Source organism: Diadema antillarum, unplaced genomic scaffold (genome assembly GCF_040938485.1).
Source record: "Diadema antillarum isolate AM-2024a unplaced genomic scaffold, OU_Dant_1.0 scf00000001, whole genome shotgun sequence".
Taxonomy (NCBI): Eukaryota; Metazoa; Echinodermata; class Echinoidea; order Diadematoida; family Diadematidae; genus Diadema; species Diadema antillarum.
Genome location: NW_027270890.1, coordinates 165,394 through 189,025, shown reverse-complemented (window position 1 = coordinate 189,025; position 23,632 = coordinate 165,394). Strand labels below are relative to the sequence as shown.

Sequence of the window (23,632 nt, the reverse complement as noted above, 5' to 3'; positions counted from 1 at the left end):
CTGTTGACTGCATGGGACGGGTTTGTTTGGTTTTGTTTTGGTTTGTTGTCTTGGTTTTGGCTACGGTTTTTGATAATTATACATTGTATTGGAGAGAAAGTACATACGTCTCAGTCTCACCATTGTCTACTGACTGGTGAGCACCAAGACTATGGCCATGCTCATTCACACCACCGTTTTTTTCGTCATCGTTCTGGTGGCCGCAATGTGCGCAATGACGGCGGCGACTACCACCCCGCAAGCAACGCCACCAGCCGGCCGGGTGGAAGCGGCATCCATCATGGACGAGCTGGCAGCCCAAGAACAAGGGAGCAACGCGAACGAAACCCAGTGCGTGATATTCCTGGAAGAATATAACCGGCTCGCTATGGAAGTGTACTCGTTTTCTGCCAGCAAAGCGTGGATATACAACACCAATATCACCCGCTACAACCAGGAGCAGTTGGTAAACCTGTCTAGTTTCAAATGTTTTTATTTATACAAACGAAAGAGATGTCCAATCTAAATATACATCTTTGTACAAAATGAACAATTAACACTGTGCTTCTTGTTAACTGATGTGTTTTTTTCTCATGCGAAAAGCAATGATATTGAATGTAACATCCCACATGCATTCACACTGTCAGATTGATTGTAGATAGAAACATACGAACTGGAGTCAATGAACGAGTTAAAGATGTCTGATATCACACACAAAAAAGTAAACTCCGATGTACGAAGATTAGTTGTAATTTGAGTACAATGAACAAAAAAAAAATCCTGTTTATATTGGTTGCTGTGTTAGTTATATACCATAACATACATTCAACTGGAGGATTCGAATATAAAGTTATTTTAATCTTACTCCGGTCTTGAAAAGTGGGCAATAACATAAAGATGTTTAGGTAACCTAAGTTCTTCATCCCCCCCCCCCAAAAAAAAGGAAAAAAGATAGAAATATTCAAGAATAGCGGTACGTATTAATGCAGAAATGATGCTATTTCAAACCAGGGAGATGGGGTCCCAACTCTCTGCTTATATCTGTAGGTAAACCAAGGAGGTACTAGTACCTCCTTGGGTAAACCTAAATTTATAGGTCTACCATCAAGTAAGAAGGTAGGTAATATACGTATACATAATAAAAGCAGCTGAAGGAATAATGTGGAAAGGCCTTGTTTATTAGGGCTTTCAGCTATCTAAAAACTAAAAGATAGGTGCACGGTCTAACGCGCTACTATACAAACTTTTTTCATTCAATTTAAGAGGTTTGTAGTTCAATTTCGTCCCAAGAAATCATGAGTAGGCCAATCCTTGTTTCAAATTCGTCTTTCGTCGATCATTTTCGAACAAAGTCTATTCAAATTAGGCATTTGTCACACTTTTTCGTCATTTACAATTCAAATTCGTCCGCCACACTCAATGCAGAAACAACAGCCAAAGCAATTTCGTCTTTTACCGATCATTTTCGTCAAATTTTCCTTCAAATTCGTCTCTTATCTTTTCTGTTGTTATTTTTTTGCTTATTTCCTTTTTCCTGCAACTGTTCACTTTTTCCACATTTAGGAGTAACATACACACACTTGTATTCCCACCTCCACACACGTACAAAAAAACACACACGTACAAACACACACACACGCGTGCACACACACACACGCACACACACGCACACACACATACAAACACACAATATCAAAACGGCAAAGAACTTAATGTCTTTTATTTTTTTGTGCTAAAATGGGCTTAAACTCAACACCCCCACAAACACAAATGTATGTAAAATTGTCTTCAATCATTATGTGCCTGGAAATCACGGATCACTGTTTCCGTTTGTGTACTCTGATTAGGATGTAGTTGTATGTGTGTGTCTTTTGTGGGTGGAGGTGGGGTACACGTGTGTTTATTTTACTCCTAAATGTGGAAAAAGTGAACGGTTGCCTGAAAAAATAATTTCCTTACCAAGAAATCACAACAGAAAAGATATGAGACGAATTTGAAGGAAAATTTGACGAAAATGATCGCTAAAAGACGAAATTACTTTTGCTGTTACGTGTGCAGCGAGTGTGACGGACGAATTTGAATTGTAAATGACGAAAATGTGTGACAAATTACTAAATTGAATAGACTTTGTCCATAGGATTGCCATATTCCAGATTTCTCGGGACAAAATTGAACTACAAATCTGTCAAATTGAATGGAAAAAGTTTGAAAATGAACGGGAAAACCTATGCTATCGCTCTCACGCAATGATTGCAAATCCTTCCAAAGGGATAGAATGTTGCACACATACTCGAGTCTGAAATTCAATCAAATCAAAATGTCAAGAGGGGTGAAAACAAGAAACTGACAACTTGAAGTTGACATGAATTCCCCTGAGATGAAAAGATCTCGGCCACGACCAGAGGAAAGAAGGTAACAAAAATAGAAAAAACAAAAACGAAACAAAAATTGTTATCACGCGTATCTAGGACTCCTGTTGCTAAGGTTTTCCAAGGTTGACCTCAGCAAATTGTTCGGGTCAGTGATGAGCACATCACGGGCCCGTTTCCTCCCCATGATCGTTAAAGGTAATCCCATACTCATTGATACAAGTAAGAAAACAAAATATTCCACGCATTCAAGGTGACTCTGCCTCTTTAATAGCAAAACGATGACATCGACGATAACCATAATATCACTGCGCAGTAGATGAGGTGATCTCGGTATTTTCTCACTTTGGCTTTTTCGATTTTATACAAGATATCAAAAGATCATCCTTTTTGTCAATATGATTAAGCAGCCATTATTCATTTCATTCTTGTAAAAGTCATCAATGCTTCATTGTTAACAGTGAGGAACACAGTAGGTACAGTTCTATTTCTTTAATCTACGTTCTAAGTTCTAATCTAAGTTCAAAGTATTTTGTTATGTAAAAATATACATAATATTGTTATGTAAAAATATACATAATATGATATACATTTTCTGACATTACAATGCAGAATGCATAAAGAGTACGGTAATCACTCAGAAGGCATGCAAAATATACACAGTGACATTCAATACATAATACATACAACAGTCAAAAGAAATCACAATTATGAAAATTTTGCACAAAATATTTCATAGAAAAAGACAAGAAATGTACTTAACACAGATTTTATCTGAAAGTGAATCACTCCGTTTAATTTGCGTGTGAGACAGTTGAGTGTCTGATACCATTAATTTGTGAAAATACATGTATATGAAACATGATATACTCCAACTTTCACTAACTTTCATATCTTCCCTTCTATTACAATGAAACTTTTGTGTTCGTATACGTTTTGTATACGTAAAAGCAAACGGAAGTATACAGATAGAGTTGAGGTGTGCATGAACTCATGTTAAAGCTACAGATACCAGAAATGTATGGATGTACTGCAGTAGGAATTCTAACTGGTAAGAGCCAATCAGTGGGACTAAATTGATTCTCGAGGAAATTACATGCAAGATTGTAAAAAAAGAAAATAGCGATTGACAGTTTTTTTCTTTTTACATTTCCCAGAAGGTTATTTGTGACATCAATATATCGGCATTTTGCAGTGCATTCGAAATGGGCAGTGTAACACGAACGTCGAGCTGAGTTTGACTGCGGAGCCGTCACAGTAGATCTTGATTTTGATATCCTATCGAATGGGAAGTTGATACCAAAAATCTTCCCCTAAAAGACTGTGAAGGATGCAGTTGCGACAAAATTCACAGCTTTCATTCATTAATATTGACTAGATTTCACTATTCCCCCCTTTTTTTAAACGCGCCAACTAAAGGATACAACGTTGAATAAAAGTCGTTGTTATAAATTCCATTAGAGTGGACCGGAAGAAGTTGTTTAACTGTTCTCGCTTTAAAAGCAAATGGCGATAAAATATCTATAGCATGGTTATGACTTCTGTGATAAAAAAGAGAGGAAATAGTGACCCGTTTTCAGAATTTATCAAGTACATACAAATTCAGTGAGCAACTTTCGTTCGTTCGTTCGTTTTAATGATATACGCGTACACGTCAAAGGTGAAGGATGTGACTGCAGTGACTGCTATTTCACGTAAACAAGAACAAGTGGAAGTGGGGGACGGCATCACCGAAAGCGAAATAATACACTCGAGAGGGAAGATGGTGCCCGAACATATATATATAATTATACATTCATATGCTTCTTTACTGTATGTCATGAAGACAGATAGAACGGAGAAGGGTGTGGGAGGGATGTCCCTCCCACATGAGAAAAATTTCGCATTTTCGGAATGGACATTTTTATAAAACATGTTTACCTTTTGAACACGTTCGCCGATACAAACTCTGTCAGAAATTTTAATAGAGGTAGAATAAAAATGTAATAATATTAAGCCTTAAACTTAAGGGAGAGGGGGACCCCCTCCCCCCCAAGAAATCAAGGGGGCGGGGACACCTCCACTCACCCCCTCAACTCCCGCGATCGCCGCCACAGCCTATTGTTACTGACAACAGTAAAGACATCGATTGAAATAAGTATAAGAATATTTGAAATATACCACGCTTTCGCGCGCGGTGGTTGCAAATGGGTGCATGCAGGGACATGCAATGATACACTCTCCGTTCGCATACATCGATTGCATCGAGTGATGTGTCGTTTCTAAAGAGATTTACAACCCTATAAAATCTGTTTGGTCATTACAGAGGGCGTCAGTCTGACATAAGATCGCACTGATGCTGTTCTTTGGTGGATTAGGTAATATAGGTACATGTACATATACTTGCCTATGAGTTACGAAATTCCCTGCCCGACGGTGCAGACTACACTTTAAACGAGCATGAAAATAATGTATCGACAGCATTACTCGTCTTTGCCTATAGCAAAAATAGAGGGTTTTATCGTGTTTGTTATCGTTATTTTGTAAATGCATTGGCTTTCCATACTTCTCTGGTTAGGTTGAGGCACGGCTCAAGTCGTCAAACTTCTCCGCGGAGATGCGTCTTCGGGCTCTGGTTTTCAACGACACCGAATTCTCGGAGCGGACAAAGCAACTCCTCTACTCCCTCACCTTCGAAGGCGGGTCAGCGTTGAAGAACGAAGAGGAATACAAAGACGTAAATATCATTATGACAGATATAGTGATAACGAACTTAATAATCATACAATCACAATCATGCTGGTGATAATGACAACAGAAATGACGCGACAATGTGGAAGTGATGACAATGATGATTAGAGCTGCTTTGGCTCAGAGGTTAGGATCTAAACCTTAGTTTCCCTGTTCGAGGTTCCCATCGTTATCAGACCATCTTTGACCATTACCTGACAGGACTTTACGGATTTAGTGATCTTCATATTTTGATATCAGTCAATCTCAGTCCAAAACGGTCCATAACGGTCTGATACGGCCATGTGGCGGTCACTGACCAGCGAACACTATGGTTAGCTTTTGGCCGAGTTGGGATTGTAACAGTCTATAACGGTCTATTCATACAATTGTATTTCGGTTTTCTACCGCCCCAAAACATCTGCAACATCCTCCTCTTTAGATCCTATGCCAACCACGGTGATCAAGAAGTGTGCCCCAGTGTTACTACCATTCTTGACAACGACTATTAACACTAGTCTTAATTCTGGATTTTTCCCCTTGTCACTCAAGAAGGCAGTTGTGACACCACTTCGCAAGAAAAATGATGTTTCTGCAGACGAATTGTCTAACTATCGTCCAATTGCAAACCTCTGTTTCATAGGGAAGTTAATTGAGAAAGCTGCAGTCCAACAAATACAGGAATACTTATCGGCAAACAATCTGCACAACCCGTTTCAGGCAGCCTACAAGTCACACAACAGTGTGGAAACTGCTCCGCTCAAAGTTCAGAATGACATTCTGGTTTCTTTGGATGAAAAAATGAAGTCTTGCTGGTCCTGTTAGATTTCAGTGCAGCATTTGACTTAATTGATCACAAGACCTTGCTAAACCGTTTAAAATATCTGTATGGCATCGATGGGACTGTACTGAATTGGATATCATCGTACCTTTCCCAACGTTCACATGTTGTGAAGGTTAACGATTCTCTGTCCCAACCAATCGATGATAAGTGTGGGGTGCCTCAGGGCTCGATTATCGGACCGTTGCTCTATACATTATACAGCTCTCCAATAACAGCAATTATCAAATCTCATGGTCTGGAGACAATGTTGTACGCTGACGATACCCAAATATATCTAACTTTCAGACCACAACATCTACAGAATGCCATAAGCAGGATCAATGACTGTCTTGCTGATGTTCTTTCATGGACTCACAAAAACTGTTTGAAAATCAATCCACAGAAAACTGAACTAATTCACTTCTCGTCGAGATTTAATCCTGCGTCTTCACCAGCATGTATTGTAGTGGATGGACTGGATGTACATGAAACAACCAAAGCACGCAACTTGGGTGTACACATGGATCAACACCTTCAATTGAAAGAACATGTTAAAATTATGACTCAATCTGCAATGTGTGCATTAAAGAGAATAGGGAAAATACGAAATTATTTGTGCGAAAAAACTACTGAAAAGTTAATCCATGCATTTGTTTCTTCTAGAATTGATTTTTGTAATTCCCTTCTATTTGGCCTGCCCGAAAAAGACATAAGAAAACTCCAAATTGTTCAAAATTGCGCCGCCCGACTTGTAATGCGAGCAAAAGGAAGAGATCCCATAACACCCTTGTTGTCACACCTGCATTGGTTGCCTGTAGATAAGAGAATCATGTTTAAGATCCTTGCATTATGTCATAAAACATTGATAAATAAGTCCCCAACATATTTGTCTGACATGATCATTGAATATATTCCACAAAGAAATCTACGATCTTCTAGCCAGAATTTATTAGTTATACCAGCAACCAAAACATGTTCATATGGGGATCGGGCTTTTCAGTCAGCAGCACCTGTACTCTGGAACAAATTACCAAGTCAACTTAGGGCCATCACATGTACTCACACTTTCCTCAAGTCCTTAAAAACATATTTGTTTTGTTATTAAATGATTATGATAAGTTGTATTTTGTATGTTTAATTATATTGTTTTGTTAAAATTATGTAAGTTGTAGTTTATGGTACTCTACCCATTTGTGTAAAGCGCATAGAGATTCCAGGAATATTATGCGCTATATAAGCAGCTATTATTATTATTATTATTATTATTAAAACAAACTGCCACGTTATCAACCACATGTTATGTACATCAAGGGAGATGGAATTCTTTTTCTACTTCCCTGCACAAGACAGTCAGCATGCTTTGGTACAGAACTTTAAAAGTGTAGCGTCTCATCAATACCCGGTTGGGCGCAGACCATAAAGAGACCTTTGTAGACCGTTGTAGACCGTAGTTGACCGTAAAATCGTGTCAGACATCAGACCATTAAGAGCCGAGAGAGAACGTATTGGAATCCGTGGTAGACCGCGGACCGAGCTGTACAGCACGCCTTAAACTCCTTTCCCAAACGACCCTTCACGAATAACACGACTCGCCGTGAGAGATCTTAGCAAGACCAAACAAAACTCTAGACAGACGGGGATGCCATGGCCACTGCGATCATAGTGTAAACGATATTCGTTTGATCTTTTTTTGTAAAAAAAGAAGAAGAAGAAGAAGAAATGAAATGGAATAAAAAGGCCGTTGCTGATTTTAATTAATTGTCTATTGCGTTCACAGTGGAGGTCAAAGTAAGGATGATCTTGAAAGGAGGAATGTTTCTTTGGACAACGTTAAAGGGGATGGCTAGTAACTGATCAGTGGCAGTGCTGGGGAATGATTGTTCCAATCCTTGTTGGATTCATTTAAGAGTACATTATGTATCTATTGTTGTGTGAAAATTATTTGCTTCAGAATGGTCTCATATTCAAGTTATGTGTAGTTTAATGTTTCCAGGTTAGCATGCCTGTACAGTGACGGGGCGATTAAACTGCACATTACTTGAATATGAGACCATTCTGAAGCAAATAATTTTCACACAACAATATATATATGATGTATTCTTAAATGAATCCCACAAGGATTGGAACAATCATCCCCCAGCATTCCCACTGATTCCCACTGATCAGTTACTAGCCATCCCCTTTGAAATAATACATAGATTTTTGAAATTATCGATATTTCTCGCGCACAGAATTTGAGGGGCAAGCGTGATTATAGTGATGTAACATTTACATGAGAAACAATATCATTGTTTAATTTCGCTCAATGTTAAAGTTATGTCGTCATACTGTATTGAACACTAGAATCCAGATAAGTTTACAGGCAAGCATAGAGTGGATGATTCCCTTAAAAATAAAAAAAGAGGCTCTCAAACAACCTGCCCTAAAGTGCTCATAGTGTCTATTACTTCATTAACCTTCATTAACGACTTCTTAATTTTTTGTAAACACCTTTGGTTGCTTTTATCAGGCTAAACAAACAAACAGACAAACAAATAAACAAACGAATAAACCAGTGACAGTGTTAGGGTTGAATTTGTATACATGAGTGAAGCTAGCTGTGCTCAAAGACGAGACGAGACGAAACAAGTATAAGCCTGGGAGCAAATTCAGAGAAACTTTTTGAATGTTGAAAGTAGTTTCACGACAGAGGTTCAAATAGGTGCAATGCTATCCCGTACAGGAAAGAAGGTTTGTTTAACTTTTTCTGTTCCCGATAGTGCTGTCTCTTTCACAAATTCGTTTTCTTTACTTGATGTCATCTTTTTAAAGAGTTGCTTTATCAGATCTAAATGCTTCAATAACCACTCTCATAACATTTCTAAAGAGAGAATAACAGTTCTAACTGGTTTATTTCTTAATTCTTTCTAACAGTACCTGGAGTTACTGTCTGCTATGAAAGGGCGTTATTCCAGCGGAAAGCCGTGCAAGAAAGACGGAACTTGCTACCCTCTTGATCCAGGTATGATCATAATTAAGTTTACCTTGGTTTTAAGGAGTGAAGCTGTTCCGCTTGCCGCCAACAGAATGTTTATGCCTTTATTTTAATGCCCGAGTTTAATTTTTAGGCAACATTTCATTGTGTATTATTTGTTGTATAATCTTTTTGTGTTTTTGTTTTTGCTAGTTATAGGTCCATCTCGTTAATGTTTTTCGGCTTTGTGGGCAAATTAAGTCTAGACATATTTATCATAATGATTTTTGCACGTTACATTTTTATACTGTCTCCCTTACCTTCTATGGTTTTTTTTAGATCTGCACACTATCATGGCAAGATCAAGAGACTACGACGAGTTGTTCTGGGCATGGGATGCTTGGAGGGACGAAGTCGGAGCGCCGGCCCGAGCTGACTTTGTTAAATATGTGCAGACCAAGAACAAAATTGCAAGGGCCAATGGTATGGAAGATCTTATTATCAACCCCTAGTCACAGGACCTGTTAAAAATCAGCTGTATAAAATGTGTAGAGGTTTGACATCTCCTTTCATTATTCTCCCTCAATAGGTAAAGTAAAAGCGTAAAGTTTCAGTACCAGTTCTATTCGTTTGAAAGGGAGAGCTGGTATAGTCGATAAGTACCAGGTCAATAATAACGAGATGTTCTGGGTTTAGCTGTCAACATCTGCGGTCCTATCACGAAGGCTGTGACTCTAACAGTGTTTAAAGCTAAAGGTTTAGCTCACGTGTCAAAATACTTGACGAGAGTGATCGAGGATATCATTATAAAAAAAATGCAAGCGGGGTCGCGGTAATGATGCTTCTGGTTACCATATCTGTACAGCTGATCACCCAAAATATTATGATTCCGTACACGCTTCAATTATGCCAGAAATGTCACTGACACAATGATGTTGATCGGGTTTGATATGATGTGATGATGACTAATTTGACAGTATTGATAGAATATCTTTTAGCCTTGAAATGATGTAATCGCAGATGAAATCACGACACACACGCGGAATCCATTTCTCACAACGGTATACAGGGCGTATCAAAAAAAGTTACACTTTTGAAAACGTTGTCTAAATTACATTTCAAAATATTTGGAAGATTTTTTTCATACTTATGGATGCCCAATAGTCTCATCTATCAAGTGCAATCAACAAAACAATTTTTTGTTCACGCTTGGCTCAACACTGACGCTCTTGTTTTGTTGATTGCACCTGATAGATGAGACTATTGGGCATCCATAAATATGAAAAAATCTTCCAAATATTTTGAAATGTAATTAAGAAAATATTTTTCAAAAGTAAAACTTTTTTTTTTTAATACGCCCTGTAGGCTATGCGGACAGTGGGGAGGCGTGGCGAGGTTCGTATGAAGTCGAGTCGATTCCCAGCCTGGCCGAAATGGTGGATGATCTCTACCATCAGCTGGAGCCCCTCTACCTAAGCCTTCACGCCTACGTGAGGAGAAAGCTCTACAACCTCTACGGACCAAGGTACATCAACCTCCGGGGACCAATACCGGCACATATTCTGGGTATGTCATATATCATCATACATGTAATATTTGGTTGATTGAGTTGATCTGATCTGATCAAATCTAATATGAAATTATGTCTCCTTCTTTTTCAAAATACACACATACACAAACACACACACACACACACACACAAATATACAAAGATACAAACTGACTTAGGGGGAAAACCCTGACTTAAAACAAACAAAATAGGACAAAGATGATTAAAAGTTTCTGACTTTTCATTTCAGGCTTTCACATGCTTGTGAGAAACACTAGCATGAGTCATAATGATTATGCAAGAAATGGTGAAGTCATTATCTATCAAGCTTCCCAGTGACTGCGTGACATACAGAACTCTGCCACTTCTTTTCATTTTACCAATTACCGTTCGTCTTGTTATTATCGTTGTCGTCGTTATTGTTTACTAATTCAGGCAAAGTGGATTCAAATGAAGTGAAGATTCTCTGGTACGTCAGTAGGTAATCTGTTATACTACAACCAGGGAGGTGCGAAGACTTTAATTCCATCTCGTTACTGCAGCAATAAACTCAAGGAAATAGGACTATTTTTTTCTTGTACTACATTCCCCCGAAGAACAATGCATGGAAATTCTGCCACTAGATTATAATTCATTGCCAAACCTTGATGCCTAGCATTGTTTAGAAAATTGTGTATGTTAAAATGCACTCTCTTGGACATTGTTGGGTGTCGTAATTAATAGATGCGTCCCTGATGCCAAATATGACAGAAATTTTTGCTACGTCACTCTGCAGGTAACATGTGGGCCCAGACTTGGTCTTACCTGAGCGATATTTGTGAGCCATTTCCAAACAAGACTCGAGTGGATTTCAAAGAGTTGACCAGAATCATGGTAAAGCAGGTAAACAACATGCAAATCTGTATGTTTTATCATTGTTTCATGTGAATTTACACTCACATGTTTTCAGGTTGTCTTGGGAAAGCCTCAAAATAATTAAAGGGCATACATACATACATAACACAAACTGTGTGGTTACTGTTAGATATTTTCATTGCTTGAAATTTTGCACAAAACGTTTACATGTATAAAAAATGACTACTCATGACATCACGTTACGGGAGAAAAAAAAAATCAAACAAACAAAATGGAATTTGACCTGGATTCATGACACATGTGCAAAATGACGCTTGTCCAAAGCTTGTGACAATGAAAGTTCGTCAGTGTTTGGTGGTTCATCTACCGGTCATCACCCTAGTTAATGTCAAACAGGACACTGTTTCTCAGGATGTTCGAGGGATTCCAAACGGTTTGAATGAGGCTATTTCCGGCTGCAACCTTGGCCTGTGCTAGTGAAAGATGTAAGTATTCCAAGGGCTGTGCTCTGACGCCCAGAAATTCTTGACATAACTTAAAAGTTCAAAACTCCATCAACCATTCAATTAAGTGGCTTAACAGTAGTTTTGTTTGTTTGTTTGCGTGCTTGTGTCGTGTTGCTGTTGTTGTCGGGTTTTTTTGGGTTTTTTTTGGGGGGGGAGGGGGTGGAGGAAGGGGTTGGAAGCTGTTCCTTCTATGTGTCTCTCTCTCTCTCTTTCCTCCCTGAACATGTCAGCTGTCTCTATTATGCTCTCTCTCTCTCTCTCTCTCTCTTCCCGCTTGAGCATTAGCACCTGTGACTGAATACTGTGAGATTCATACTACTTTTCTGTACCGATTAAAGGTCATTTATTGCCTATTTACATCGGTCTCCCCCGCTTTTATATGAATTTTATTAGTGTTTGATTACATAATGACATTTTCACTGATTAATTATGTACATTGCCTGTCAGTGCCCCTTTGTTTGCGTTTATTAGGCCTACATGAAATGCATAGCTTCGGTGATCCCTCGCATTTGTTGAAGTACATCTTAAAGGACAAGTTCACCTTCATAAACATAAGGATTGAGAGAATGTAGCAATATTAGTAGAACACATCATTGAAAGTTTGAGGAAAATCAGACAATCCGTTCAAAAGTTATGAATTTTTGAAGTTTTTGTGCAGTACCCGCTGGATGAGAAGACTACTGCAGTGTGTGAATAACTTAGATGTCACATGCGTACAACAATATAAGGAAAATATAAAGGGAATTTCACAAAATTCCATCTTTTGAAAAAAGTACACATTCCCCTGACTCGTTACCGACAAATGTTATGGGTCATATTATTCCCCCTGCCTTTAGAAAGAGGCAAGTCAAGTGCTCTTTTATCATGCGAAAAAAGTGAAAATATGTTGAATTTCTTTTACATTTTCTTTATATTGTTGTACGCATATGACTCACAAGCTGTAGTAGTCTCCTCATCCAGCGGTTCCAACACAAAAATTAAAACAATTCATAACTTTTGCATCGATTGTCCAATTTTCCTCAAATTTTCACTGATGTGTTCTACTAATATTGTTGCATTTTCTCAATCCTTATGTTTATGAAGGTGAACTTGTCCTTTAAGGGTTTATGTCAGATCAGTGTGTGTGTGTGTATGTGTGTGTGTGTGTGTGTATGTGTGTGTGTGTGTGTGTATGTGTGTGTCACACATACACACACACGAACTACAGCAGCTTCTGTCCACATGACCACTGCGAATTAAGGGTTTCTAGCCGACGGACACTGTATTTGGGCTTTCTACAACTCAAGTCGGTGGAGCATCATTTTACCAATGCGGATGACTCGGGTTGGGATCCCGATGGAATCTCGTTTTCTTTACTCAATTTTTAACTGACAAATATTTTCATTTTTGGTCAGATTTCCTTTGTTTTAAGTCCATTTATTCCATCCTCTTTCTTTCCTACCCTCTCTTTTTTTTTAACGGCGTAGGGTACATGCAGGTAATATGATACTGCAGGTAATATGGCACGCGTGACTTAAAAACCCTTATTACTCCACCTGAACCACTTCCAAAATGCATATTGCGCCATCTATAGTTTTGTATCATCACTGTGCTTAGTTCTTGATGATTTTCCTGCTCGCTGACTGAAAGTTTGGTGAGAATATCACTAAATACTGAAAAGATATGTAAAAATTACAGTATTTTTTAGCCTTGATATAAGATTTGACATTTCACCAATTACACTGGTGTAAGTAAAGTTATTGTGTGTGAAATCAATTCTTTGCATTTTACGTAAGCTCATTGATTGGTTTAACCAAAGAAAGTGTGTTTTGGTCTATGTACTGTACTAAATATGTGTTATATGGCTTCAAAGGGGACCAACAAGACCCAACAAGCTGCAGGTAATATGAGACGTCAATATGGCGGACAGGTTTTATTGACATCTCTGATTTCAAGTGACTTGCCTAATTAGATAGAAGCCAACATCAAAATACCTCATTTTCTTCTCTGACAGTTTTTTTATGTTCAAAGTATATAAAAAATGTATCACAAATTACAACACACAGCTATATGAACATGTATGTAAATTAATATTTGTGTACTTTAGATAGGGTGCTTCCAAATTAATGCCACAATTAATTTGGTGTGCTTTAATCTTTAGTTTAAGTGTTATTTTATATGTGTTAGATACTGTACACGATTACTTCAAACATTTGAATTCACAATTTTCATAGTTTTAACCATTAAAGACTGGGGTCTCAACGTTTTGTGTGATATTTCCGCGGTTTTTATTATTTTTTATTCAATTTTCTTTTTGCAACTGAGCTAGGCCAGGCCTAGCTCAGTTGCAAAAAAAAAAAAAGAATAATAAAATATAATAAAATGCCCATCGGGATTATCTTTTTTTCTTTGAACTTTTGTGCAACATTTGATACCTATTTTGTGAAAAATAAAAGTAAACGACCTTTACGTAATAATCTCATGTCCGTAATGAAATCTCATGTCGGCGTCAAATTTGAGAATTTCCGAGATTTGTGTACAAACACACGGAAAATGGCGTTTCATGCTTAAATTCAATTTTTGGCTTAAAATTGTGTTATTTGTCTCAGTTTTAGATAATATTCATATGATATCTATTAAAATTAAATAGTCAAACAACACCAATAGAAAAAAGTCATGAATTTAAGACATAAGATTGTCATTTTAACATTGACACAATGTCTACCATGCACAGTCTCATATTACCTGCACATGCAGGTAATATGAGACTTCTGCGATGATGTCATAATTTGCATATTAACTGTCAACAAAAATATTTGATTGGTGCAAATGCTATATAAAAGGAAGGATGAATAGTTGCTAATTCCCAAAAACAAAGTTTGATGGGTTTCTCTGTATGCATCTTCATGCCATTTATGCAAATGAGCTTAATAGTCTCATATTACCTGCATGTACCCTATATTGCGTTCCAACACGACGATGCAGAATTATACGGTAATCAAGATGTACGAGATGGCCGAAGAATTTTTCATCTCTCTGGGGCTTGATCCGCTGCCTGCTTCTTTCTGGAACGACTCCATGTTGGTCCGACCATCGGACGGGCGGAATGTCAACTGCCACCCCTCCGCTTGGGACTTTAGTAATCAGCGGGACTTCAGGTTAGTTCAGCGCAGCCAAGGAACGTGATGAACAAACTCAGGCAAATTCACATCCGCGATTCCACTTTACCTGCGTATTGATTACCTGTCGAATGTTATTTATTCATTTATTCAATTATTTACATGTATCTAATTATTTATATATTTATTTGTTTATTTATTTGTTTATTCTTTGATTCATTCATTCTGTTTTGTTTTCACAGGGTAGCCCTTTCAGTTACAGAACTGATTTTAAAGGACAAGTTCACCTTCATAAACATAAGGATTGAGAGAATGTAGCAATATTAGTAGAACACATCATTAAAAGTTTGAGGAAAATCAGACAATCCGTTCAAAAGTTATGAATTTTTGAAGTTTTTGTGCACTACCCGCTGGATGAGAAGACTACTGCAGTGTAGGAATAACTTAGATGTCACATGCGTACAACAATATAAGGAAAATATAAAGAGAATTTCACAAAATTACATCTTTTAAAAAAAACACACACTCCCCTGACTCGTTACCGACAAATGTTATGGGTAATATTATTCCCCCTGCCTTTAGAAAGAGGCAAGTCAAGTGCTCTTTTATTATGCGAAAAAAGTGAAAATATGTTGAATTTTCTTTTACATTTTCTTTATACTGTTGTACGCATATGACTCACAAGCTGTAGTAGTCTCCTCATCCAGCGGTTCCAACACAAAAATTTAAAAAATTCATAACTTTTTAACGGATTGTCCAATTTTCCTCAAACTTTGGCTGATGTGTTCTACTAATATTGTTGCATTTTCTCAATCCTTATGTTTATGAAGGTGAACTTGTCCTTTAAAAGGGCCCTTGCAAAAGAACAACACAAAATATTGTGCGTGCATATTTATGTACAAAAATACAGTAAAAATAATAATGATACATGATTACAAACTGAATACAAAAATAAGATTATAATGAAAATAGCTTCTAGGTAAAACGTAAAGTTCTCAGAAGGGCCCTCATCTTCCACTAATCGGAATGTTCGTGTATGAAACATTGAAATACATAATAATCATATACCTTGCGTGAGAAAGTGTTGGTTCTCATAATAGACGAGAGTTTGCAATATCTGTTCCCGATATTTGTTTGCTATTCATTTGTACTATTTACGAATATGATTCTGGCTGTCTGGAACTTTGTATCAGGCACCATGTTACTCATTCGACCTCCTGTTTCTACAGTACTTTCCGAAGTCAAATCTCCTGTTATGAAAATCATTCTTTCATGTCAGCATGCAAGACAGTGTTTTGGTGATTGTTCATTTTCTGCATTTCATCAGAAATTTCAAAATAGTCTCCAAATATCGATTTATTCTATCCAAATACACTCATGGCTTACCATTTCAAGAAATTTCTTTGAAATTATTCATTTCACTGATGTCACCTTCAAGTTTTCAGTACTCGTGCTTAGTCTACTTTCTAGTAATTTTGATTTGTCAATAATGTTTGTACAATTATGATAATTGTGTTACAACATTGTACAATGCTTTGTAAAAGGGGGTGTAAAGGTGCTGTATAAACTCTAATGTGAATATGTTACGCATGTGCTTGTGTGTGTGTGTGTGTGTGTGTGTGTGTGCGTGCTTGCATAATGGCATGACCGATTTTAATGAACTACCATGCACATAGAGTATCGCTATCGATGTGGGATAATAAAACGTGATACACCTCACTCTTGTGCTTACGGTGAAATTATTTGTATCTCACACTATATTGAGAATGAATCGAATAACAATTTGAAAGGTAATCAAGCCGCTTTCCTTTTTGGTGTTCTTCTGTTTGTTTGTTTATTTGTTTGTTTGTTTGTTTGTTTGTTTGATTCTTTATTTTCCCAATTTAGAATCAAAATGTGCACGACGGTAAACATGGGTCACTTCATAACAATTCATCATGAGATGGGACACACCCAATATCAGATGATGTATAAGGATCTTCCCTTAACATTCCGAGGCGGGGCCAATCCCGCCTTCCACGAAGCCCTCGGGGACGTGCTAGCCCTCTCCGTCTCTACGCCCCAACATCTTCACAAAGTCGGACTCCTAGAAAACCTTGAGGTTGATCGCGGTGAGTTACCGCTTGTCTCCAGACGCGAAAGTATCCTTAAAATTCATCAAGTTGATTATGCCCATCAAATCTCTTTTTTTCTACGTCGTCTTTTCTTTCTACTATTACTACTACTTCTACTACTCCTACTACTACTTCTTCTTCTTTTTCATCCTCATCATCTTAATCATCATCATAGGCCTATTCATTATAATCGTGTAGCGCCGAAGCTTTTAGGGTGGGGGAGGACCTTTCATAAAACACAGATATTAATACGCAGCGGAAGAATTTTTGTTGGGCTTATTGTTATGTGTATGTACTATGATGTTATACACTAACACTCAAAATATATCCCCACCTTTCGGTCTACGGGAAGGTTTCAAACGTATGTACAGTGTGCAACAAGTCACATCAACATCACTCAGTCACAACTATACACATTCACACATACAGCATGGTGAAACACTTTCATTTACAGTCACCATCATACATACTATGCTCACCAGTAAGGAGTGGTTAAATAAATTCACTACCATGACTGCTGATCAATAACTATCAAGACAGCTGTCTTTAAAGGAAATATATAGCTTCCTTTAATGATTATAATAAGAAACACATATACATTATGTACAATATGATTTAGTCATGCCAAGGGCATTCCAATCAGACCCTATACATGTCTGGATTTAGTTGTCCTGTTTCTCGACAGTTTATTTCTTAAGTCATTACAAGCTTGTTCCTAACAATTTAACCAAGTGCGAGCCATTGCAACGATTGAGCAAGTTTTCAGTGCAGACATTTTACTTATGCCATTGTTTCAGGTCACTGTAGTCGAGTTGACCTGAAATACCAAAGTTGTGAAGACTGTAAATAGCTGGGATGCTCAACACATCCTCGCTCTTTGAAGAGCGGGAGCAAAAGAGGATTATCAAATGATTACTCATAGTTAACTTCAAAGACATAGTCTACTAAAAGAAGCGAAGCTTCATGGTTCAAACATGAATCAATTAATCTTAAAACGTTGTGTTCAAACATAAATAACATTCCGTACGTAAATGCATTGAAAGCAATATTAAAAATAGCAAGTGCACTATCTGTTCAGTTAAGCTTTACATAAATGCATTGTGAGCCTAATGTGATATGGCAGTCACAGATAGCTGCAGTCTATCTGATAGTCCTGACAATATCACTTCATTTCAATCCAAAATAAATGTGACTTTCATTTCAAAGTCATGCAATTGAATTGTCAAACAAAGCACCATGCGCGGCGTAGCAACACTGAACAGATGAACAGATGACCAAGTACAATTTACCAAAGTGTCAGTCCTTATCATCATAAAAGCAAATGAGCTTAACTCGTAGAATCAATGAAATGTTAAGGCACGTGTTATCAATTGATTTGTTTCAAATACTTGAACTACAGCAAAATCTCATTAATCCTAGTTGATATTACTTAAAAGCAATCACACATATCAATAACTACATAAATTAAATTGAGTGCAAATAGCTTACCTGAAATACCAAAGTTGTGAAGACTGTAAATAGCTGGGATGCTCAACACATCCTCGCTCTTTGAAGAGCGGGAGCAAAAGAGGAGGAAGTTTGAGCCAAAATGATGCAAGTTGAGGTGGATGGTACCATCTTGCTAAATTAGAGGGTAGATACTGTAATCTGAGGGGGGGGGGGGCGGTTGTGGAGTCTTCAGGTAAAGCATATTTTTTGTACTACATAGTGTGCTGTTTTACCACATTGTAATTAGCACTTATACACATAACACATGAAACACATTGTCTTAAACTAATTACTCTCAAATATCATAATTTCAATATACTCGAATAACTTTTATCCACCTTCATCTGTTGAGATGGAAGAGTCCATTTCTCATTAAATGACTAACGCTACTTTCTCGAGAAAAGGCAATAGAGAGGGGAAGGGAGAGGAAGTGGTAGGTAAAGAGAGTAAGGGGAGACAGAGAGAGAGGATTTGGGAACCAAGAGTGGGAGTGGATAAAGCAAGAGAAAGGAGAGAGGGAAAGAAGAGGGCAGTGACGCAAGCTCCTACCAGAAGCTGGTATATATCATGTGCATTACCATGGCAACCACACTGGCTGGACTTCGGAATCTGTCAGCACACAGGTGTGTGTTTAGAGCGGTCCATTACTGACCGGTAGTGACCATAGTGCTTAGGAATGTGAGCTGCTTGCCCACTTTCATTTTGTTGCAGCATCCTGGTCATCCTATATAGGGCCTACTAGTTTCAACCATTGAAACTATACAACATGAAACATATCATTCAATGTTGCACCAAACAGGGGCTACAGTCGCTATCATCATCATTGTCGTCGTCGTCATCATCATTTTCTCTTAGCATCTCGAGGTTATGTGAAAGCTGCAGATCCTTCTGATAGAATATGTATCACCAGCAACTGGTATACTGTATTGTGGCTTATTAGTATGAGTCAATAAAGAAACAAATCTGCTCTAACGCTTTTTCATGGTCACATCTTTCTAACAGAAGCGGATCTCAACTTTTTGATGGGAATCGCCTTGGAAAAGATCGCATTCCTCCCTTCTGGCATTTTATTTGACCAATGGCGATGGAGCGTCTTCAACGGGTCCACCCCCGAGTCGCGATACAACTCAGACTGGTGGAAATTAAGGCAAGGCAGCCATATTGCTTTTATACCACACATCTTCCATTTTCATAATTATGTTATTGTTAGTGGACAATGCCATAAACAGGACTATTTCTATGTTAAAACGTAATAACAACAAGCAATATTATGACTTTGCAAGGAAAAACAAATAGAGGACGTTTTCTTGAAGTGCTCTTAGAGATGGAAAGGGAGATACTTGTGTGGTCATATTTCTAATGCTATAAAGTGACACGGAAGTACCAGAGGTTAATTCACGAATTTCATGATACACTCCTACATCTCTTTTTGTTTTTATGACATATCATCAGCCGACAACATTCGAAATCAATGGCTAGCAAAATACCAGATGAGAAGTGCGAAATGACACAAGGGTTTCCTGCAATATACTTACCATGCTGCAGATCTCAAAAGTCTACATGAACAATGGCATTATCTATAATCTGCATCTTTGCCCAGGAAAGCTTACTAATAATGATGAATAATGATGAGAATGATGAGAATAATGATGATTTTCAAAATATATACCCTCAGGGTAGTCACTATTTGTTTTCTTACACTTTTCCCTTAAGGCTGCGGTACCAGGGTATTATACCACCGGTGAAGCGAACTGAAGACGACTTCGACCCAGCGGCAAAATATCACATAGCGGCAAATGTTCCATACATAAGGTGATATTTGTAAATGTGTGTCAAACAAACGAAAAAAAAAACCTGCACTTCTAACGGCTTAAAGCTCCTTTCATTTATTTATATTTTTTATGAGACATTTGAGAATAGTTGATAGATTTCTATTCCTGTTTATTAAGACGCGATACCTTTGCCTTTGCTGTTCATTCAAATTTCTTCGTAGACAATGCTAGAAGAGCTCGATAAGTCGGATGCACATGTCAACACCGAAGATTTGATATCCACAAAATATTAGTAATAATCTGGACATTTACTGGGCTCCGTTTGACTGTGGTCTTTGCAAAGCTTGTTTCGGTCTTAGATTTATTCCTTCTGCCAGTATTCTGTACAAGAAAGTATGTATCTCAATTATCATTATAGAAATATACCAATGGTGGCGCATGTAATATACATGTACTTAGATATCACACGTCATAAATATTCATGCTCAAAATCACAATTGTTGCTCTCGTAAAAATGACTTAATATTCTTCCTTTTCTATCACTTTTCTACCGGTTCACTGGAGGTGTCATTCTTTTTCTTCGAGAAAACAAAATCACAGTTAATGACCATAATATATATATACATCTATTATGATTCTTCAACATCTACCCCTGATAGGTATTTCATCAGCTTCATCACACAATTCCAATTCCATGGCGCTTTGTGCAAGGCAGCCAACCACACTGGCCCTCTTTACACCTGTGACATCCATGGGTCCAAAGAAGCGGGCACCTTGCTGTCGTGAGTTCCAATATCATTGCAATAAAATTCATCGTCTTCATTCTTTTAATACAGGAAGATGTTAATACCTTGTATTTTTTAGGGAATAGTTTGGCTTTGCCGCTATCATGGTACATGTGCCATTGAATATTAATCGCAGTGAATGTTGAATAATGGATTTTTTTTTCTAATCACACGCAAGCAATTCTGATTCATTTATGTGTTTTGTTTTATTTTTTTCTTTTAGAAAGATCTCAGTATATCCGCAAAGCGTTCGTCTGATGGGTGCGTGTGAGTGCATGATGGTCCCGTTTTCCTTCGTTGAGGCACTCATTGAGTCTTGGAGCGCAAGAAGGGATTCACGTGTAGAAATTTTAAATGTGAATTCACTGAGGATACCCTGGTTCTACCTGATAGTGTCGAGATGTAGAAGAAGTCATAAAGCTGTGAGGCAAATTTGCAGCAGAAATTATCACCCTATCATTATCTTGATGGCAACTTCTGAATTTCACGCATGTCTTATGGTGGTGAAAAATAAAATTGGACTGCTTAAATTCATGGACTGCATTGCTAATTTAAATATGAGATGCATGTTTCCTTTTTTATTCTTCTATGGGAACAAATAATACAATTAACGCATCTTGAAGTATTTTAGATGTATGTGTTTCCGGTGAGTATTGTACGTATAATATAGAATAATGAATAACCCAGTGCACGGGGGGGAATAAAAAGTATACACAACAAATTATTGTTCGAATAAAAAAGAATACTCTTACCTAATGAATCACTGTTTCAGAATTCACAACGCAATTTGCAATAAGATATAGCAATAAACCATAGAAGTATGATTTTTATTGGACTTCACTGATTAAAAGGTTTTAAAAGTTTAACCTTTATTCTTTGTGGTTGCCATCATTCTTTGTGATTACCAGCATCGTAACGTCCGATTTAGAGGATTATCTGTTTTTGCTTTACTGACACGTTTTCTCTCGTATTTTACGATTTCAGTGAGATGATGCAGAAAGGTTCGAGCGAGCCATGGCCTGATGTGATGGAAGCTATGACTGGTGACAGGACTTTGAGTGCCGAGTATTTGGTGGAATACTTCCGGCCACTCATTGATTACCTCGAGGAGGAGAACCGGAAGAACGGAGACGTTCTGGGATGGCCAGAGATGTACACCCCTCAAGGTATTATACCATTCATTCTACATCTATTGCTATGCCGATGGTCCTAAGCTGTATCTGTTGAGCAAATCAAATTTAATAAAACCCCATTTCTCTAATATTTCAACTATATTCATTTTTTTTTAATCTATATGTTTTATTTATTTCAACTATTGGCATACAAACATTTTCATAAATTGACCGTCATGTTAGTAATATTCTGTTGCACATCCAAGTTGAATTGTGGTAATTCTATGCATCTTAGTATTTTGTTACATTTTATGCATTTTTTTTATTGAGAAAATAAAACTGAATTGAAATTTAATTCTAAATTTGGATAGATAAAACATAAGTTACAGCTGATGTTGACAGGCAGCTGGAAGGGGACTCAATTAGACACGGATTTTATATAATTCTCGATATCGGTTCAAACTAGAAATACACAGTACACTTCCTGGGAGTTAGCATCTACAGTATAATAGTATCAATATCATCACCTATGACTACCTCTGCTGTAAGTATAGTTTCCTCTGCAAATTTGTTTGGTTTGTGATGTCTTTTCTTTTGTTTCGTTTTGTTTTGTTTTGTTTTTTCTTTCCTTTTCTTTTCCGTTCCTTTCCTTTCTTTTTTTCTCTCCTTTTTCTTTTCTTCTTTTCTTTTCTTTATATTCCTTTTCTCTTGTTTCTTTTCTTGTTTATTTTCTTTTTTTTTCTTTTCTTTTCCTTCCTGTTCTTTTCTTCTAATCTATTCCACTCGAAACAAATGCGGTCAGCGCATATGTATTCCTCGATGTTATCACTATCATTTTTAAAGAGGTCCTTCTTCAGTTGGCGAATCTGTACCCATTCTCATAGTAGCCTGCCACTGTATAATAATATGTGATCACGAAACTTTCGCATTTTTACATTTCCTTTGTTTCATATTCATCGAAATACAGAGCCAAAGGGACTTAGTGGCAGAGGGGCAATTATGCAGCCAGGATCGGCAATTCTGCTTGCATTCATTTGCGCTTTTATCTACAACGGAGTGATTTAACATTATGGCGTATCACAGGACCAGTTCGGTGGGGCGAAGATGCCAAACGAAAGTATAGTGCTCACAAACTCTCACAGACTGACGTCATACCAACTACGCAGATCAAAGGCAAATGCAACCCACATGTAAATTGAGGGAATGCAGCACTATTGTAGAACACATCAGCGAAGTTTGGGGGAAATCGAACAATCCATCCCAAAGTTACGAAATGTTGAATTTTGTTGCAGCCATCGCTGGATTAGAAGATTACAACACTTTATGACGTCACAAATGGACAACGATATAAAGAAATCCAACATCTTTCCATTTTTATAGCATAATGAAAGAGCACTTAACATGTGTCAGCAACACGACGAGGGAACTTGTAACTTTTCATGAAAATTGGCATTTCTCTCAGTTCTCTCAATTCTCTCAGTATTTTCTTATCAACGGTACTAAACATACAAATGGAGACT

At 37.5% G+C, this 23,632-nt stretch overlaps 1 protein-coding gene across 1 annotated transcript; it reads left to right on the top strand.

Annotated features, from left to right (window-relative positions):
• Nucleotides 1-151: 151 nt before the first annotated feature.
• Nucleotides 152-23,192, top strand: LOC139720901 (angiotensin-converting enzyme-like). Its single transcript, XM_071632264.1, has 13 exons — nucleotides 152-445; nucleotides 4,906-5,064; nucleotides 8,794-8,881; nucleotides 9,173-9,316; nucleotides 10,199-10,399; nucleotides 11,158-11,264; nucleotides 14,708-14,880; nucleotides 16,729-16,952; nucleotides 19,446-19,590; nucleotides 20,157-20,255; nucleotides 20,875-20,997; nucleotides 21,985-22,166; nucleotides 23,080-23,192. The coding sequence occupies exons 1-13, from the start codon at nucleotides 152-154 to the stop codon at nucleotides 23,175-23,177; spliced, it is 2,037 nt and encodes a 678-aa protein (XP_071488365.1). The 3' UTR covers nucleotides 23,178-23,192.
• Nucleotides 23,193-23,632: the final 440 nt, after the last annotated feature.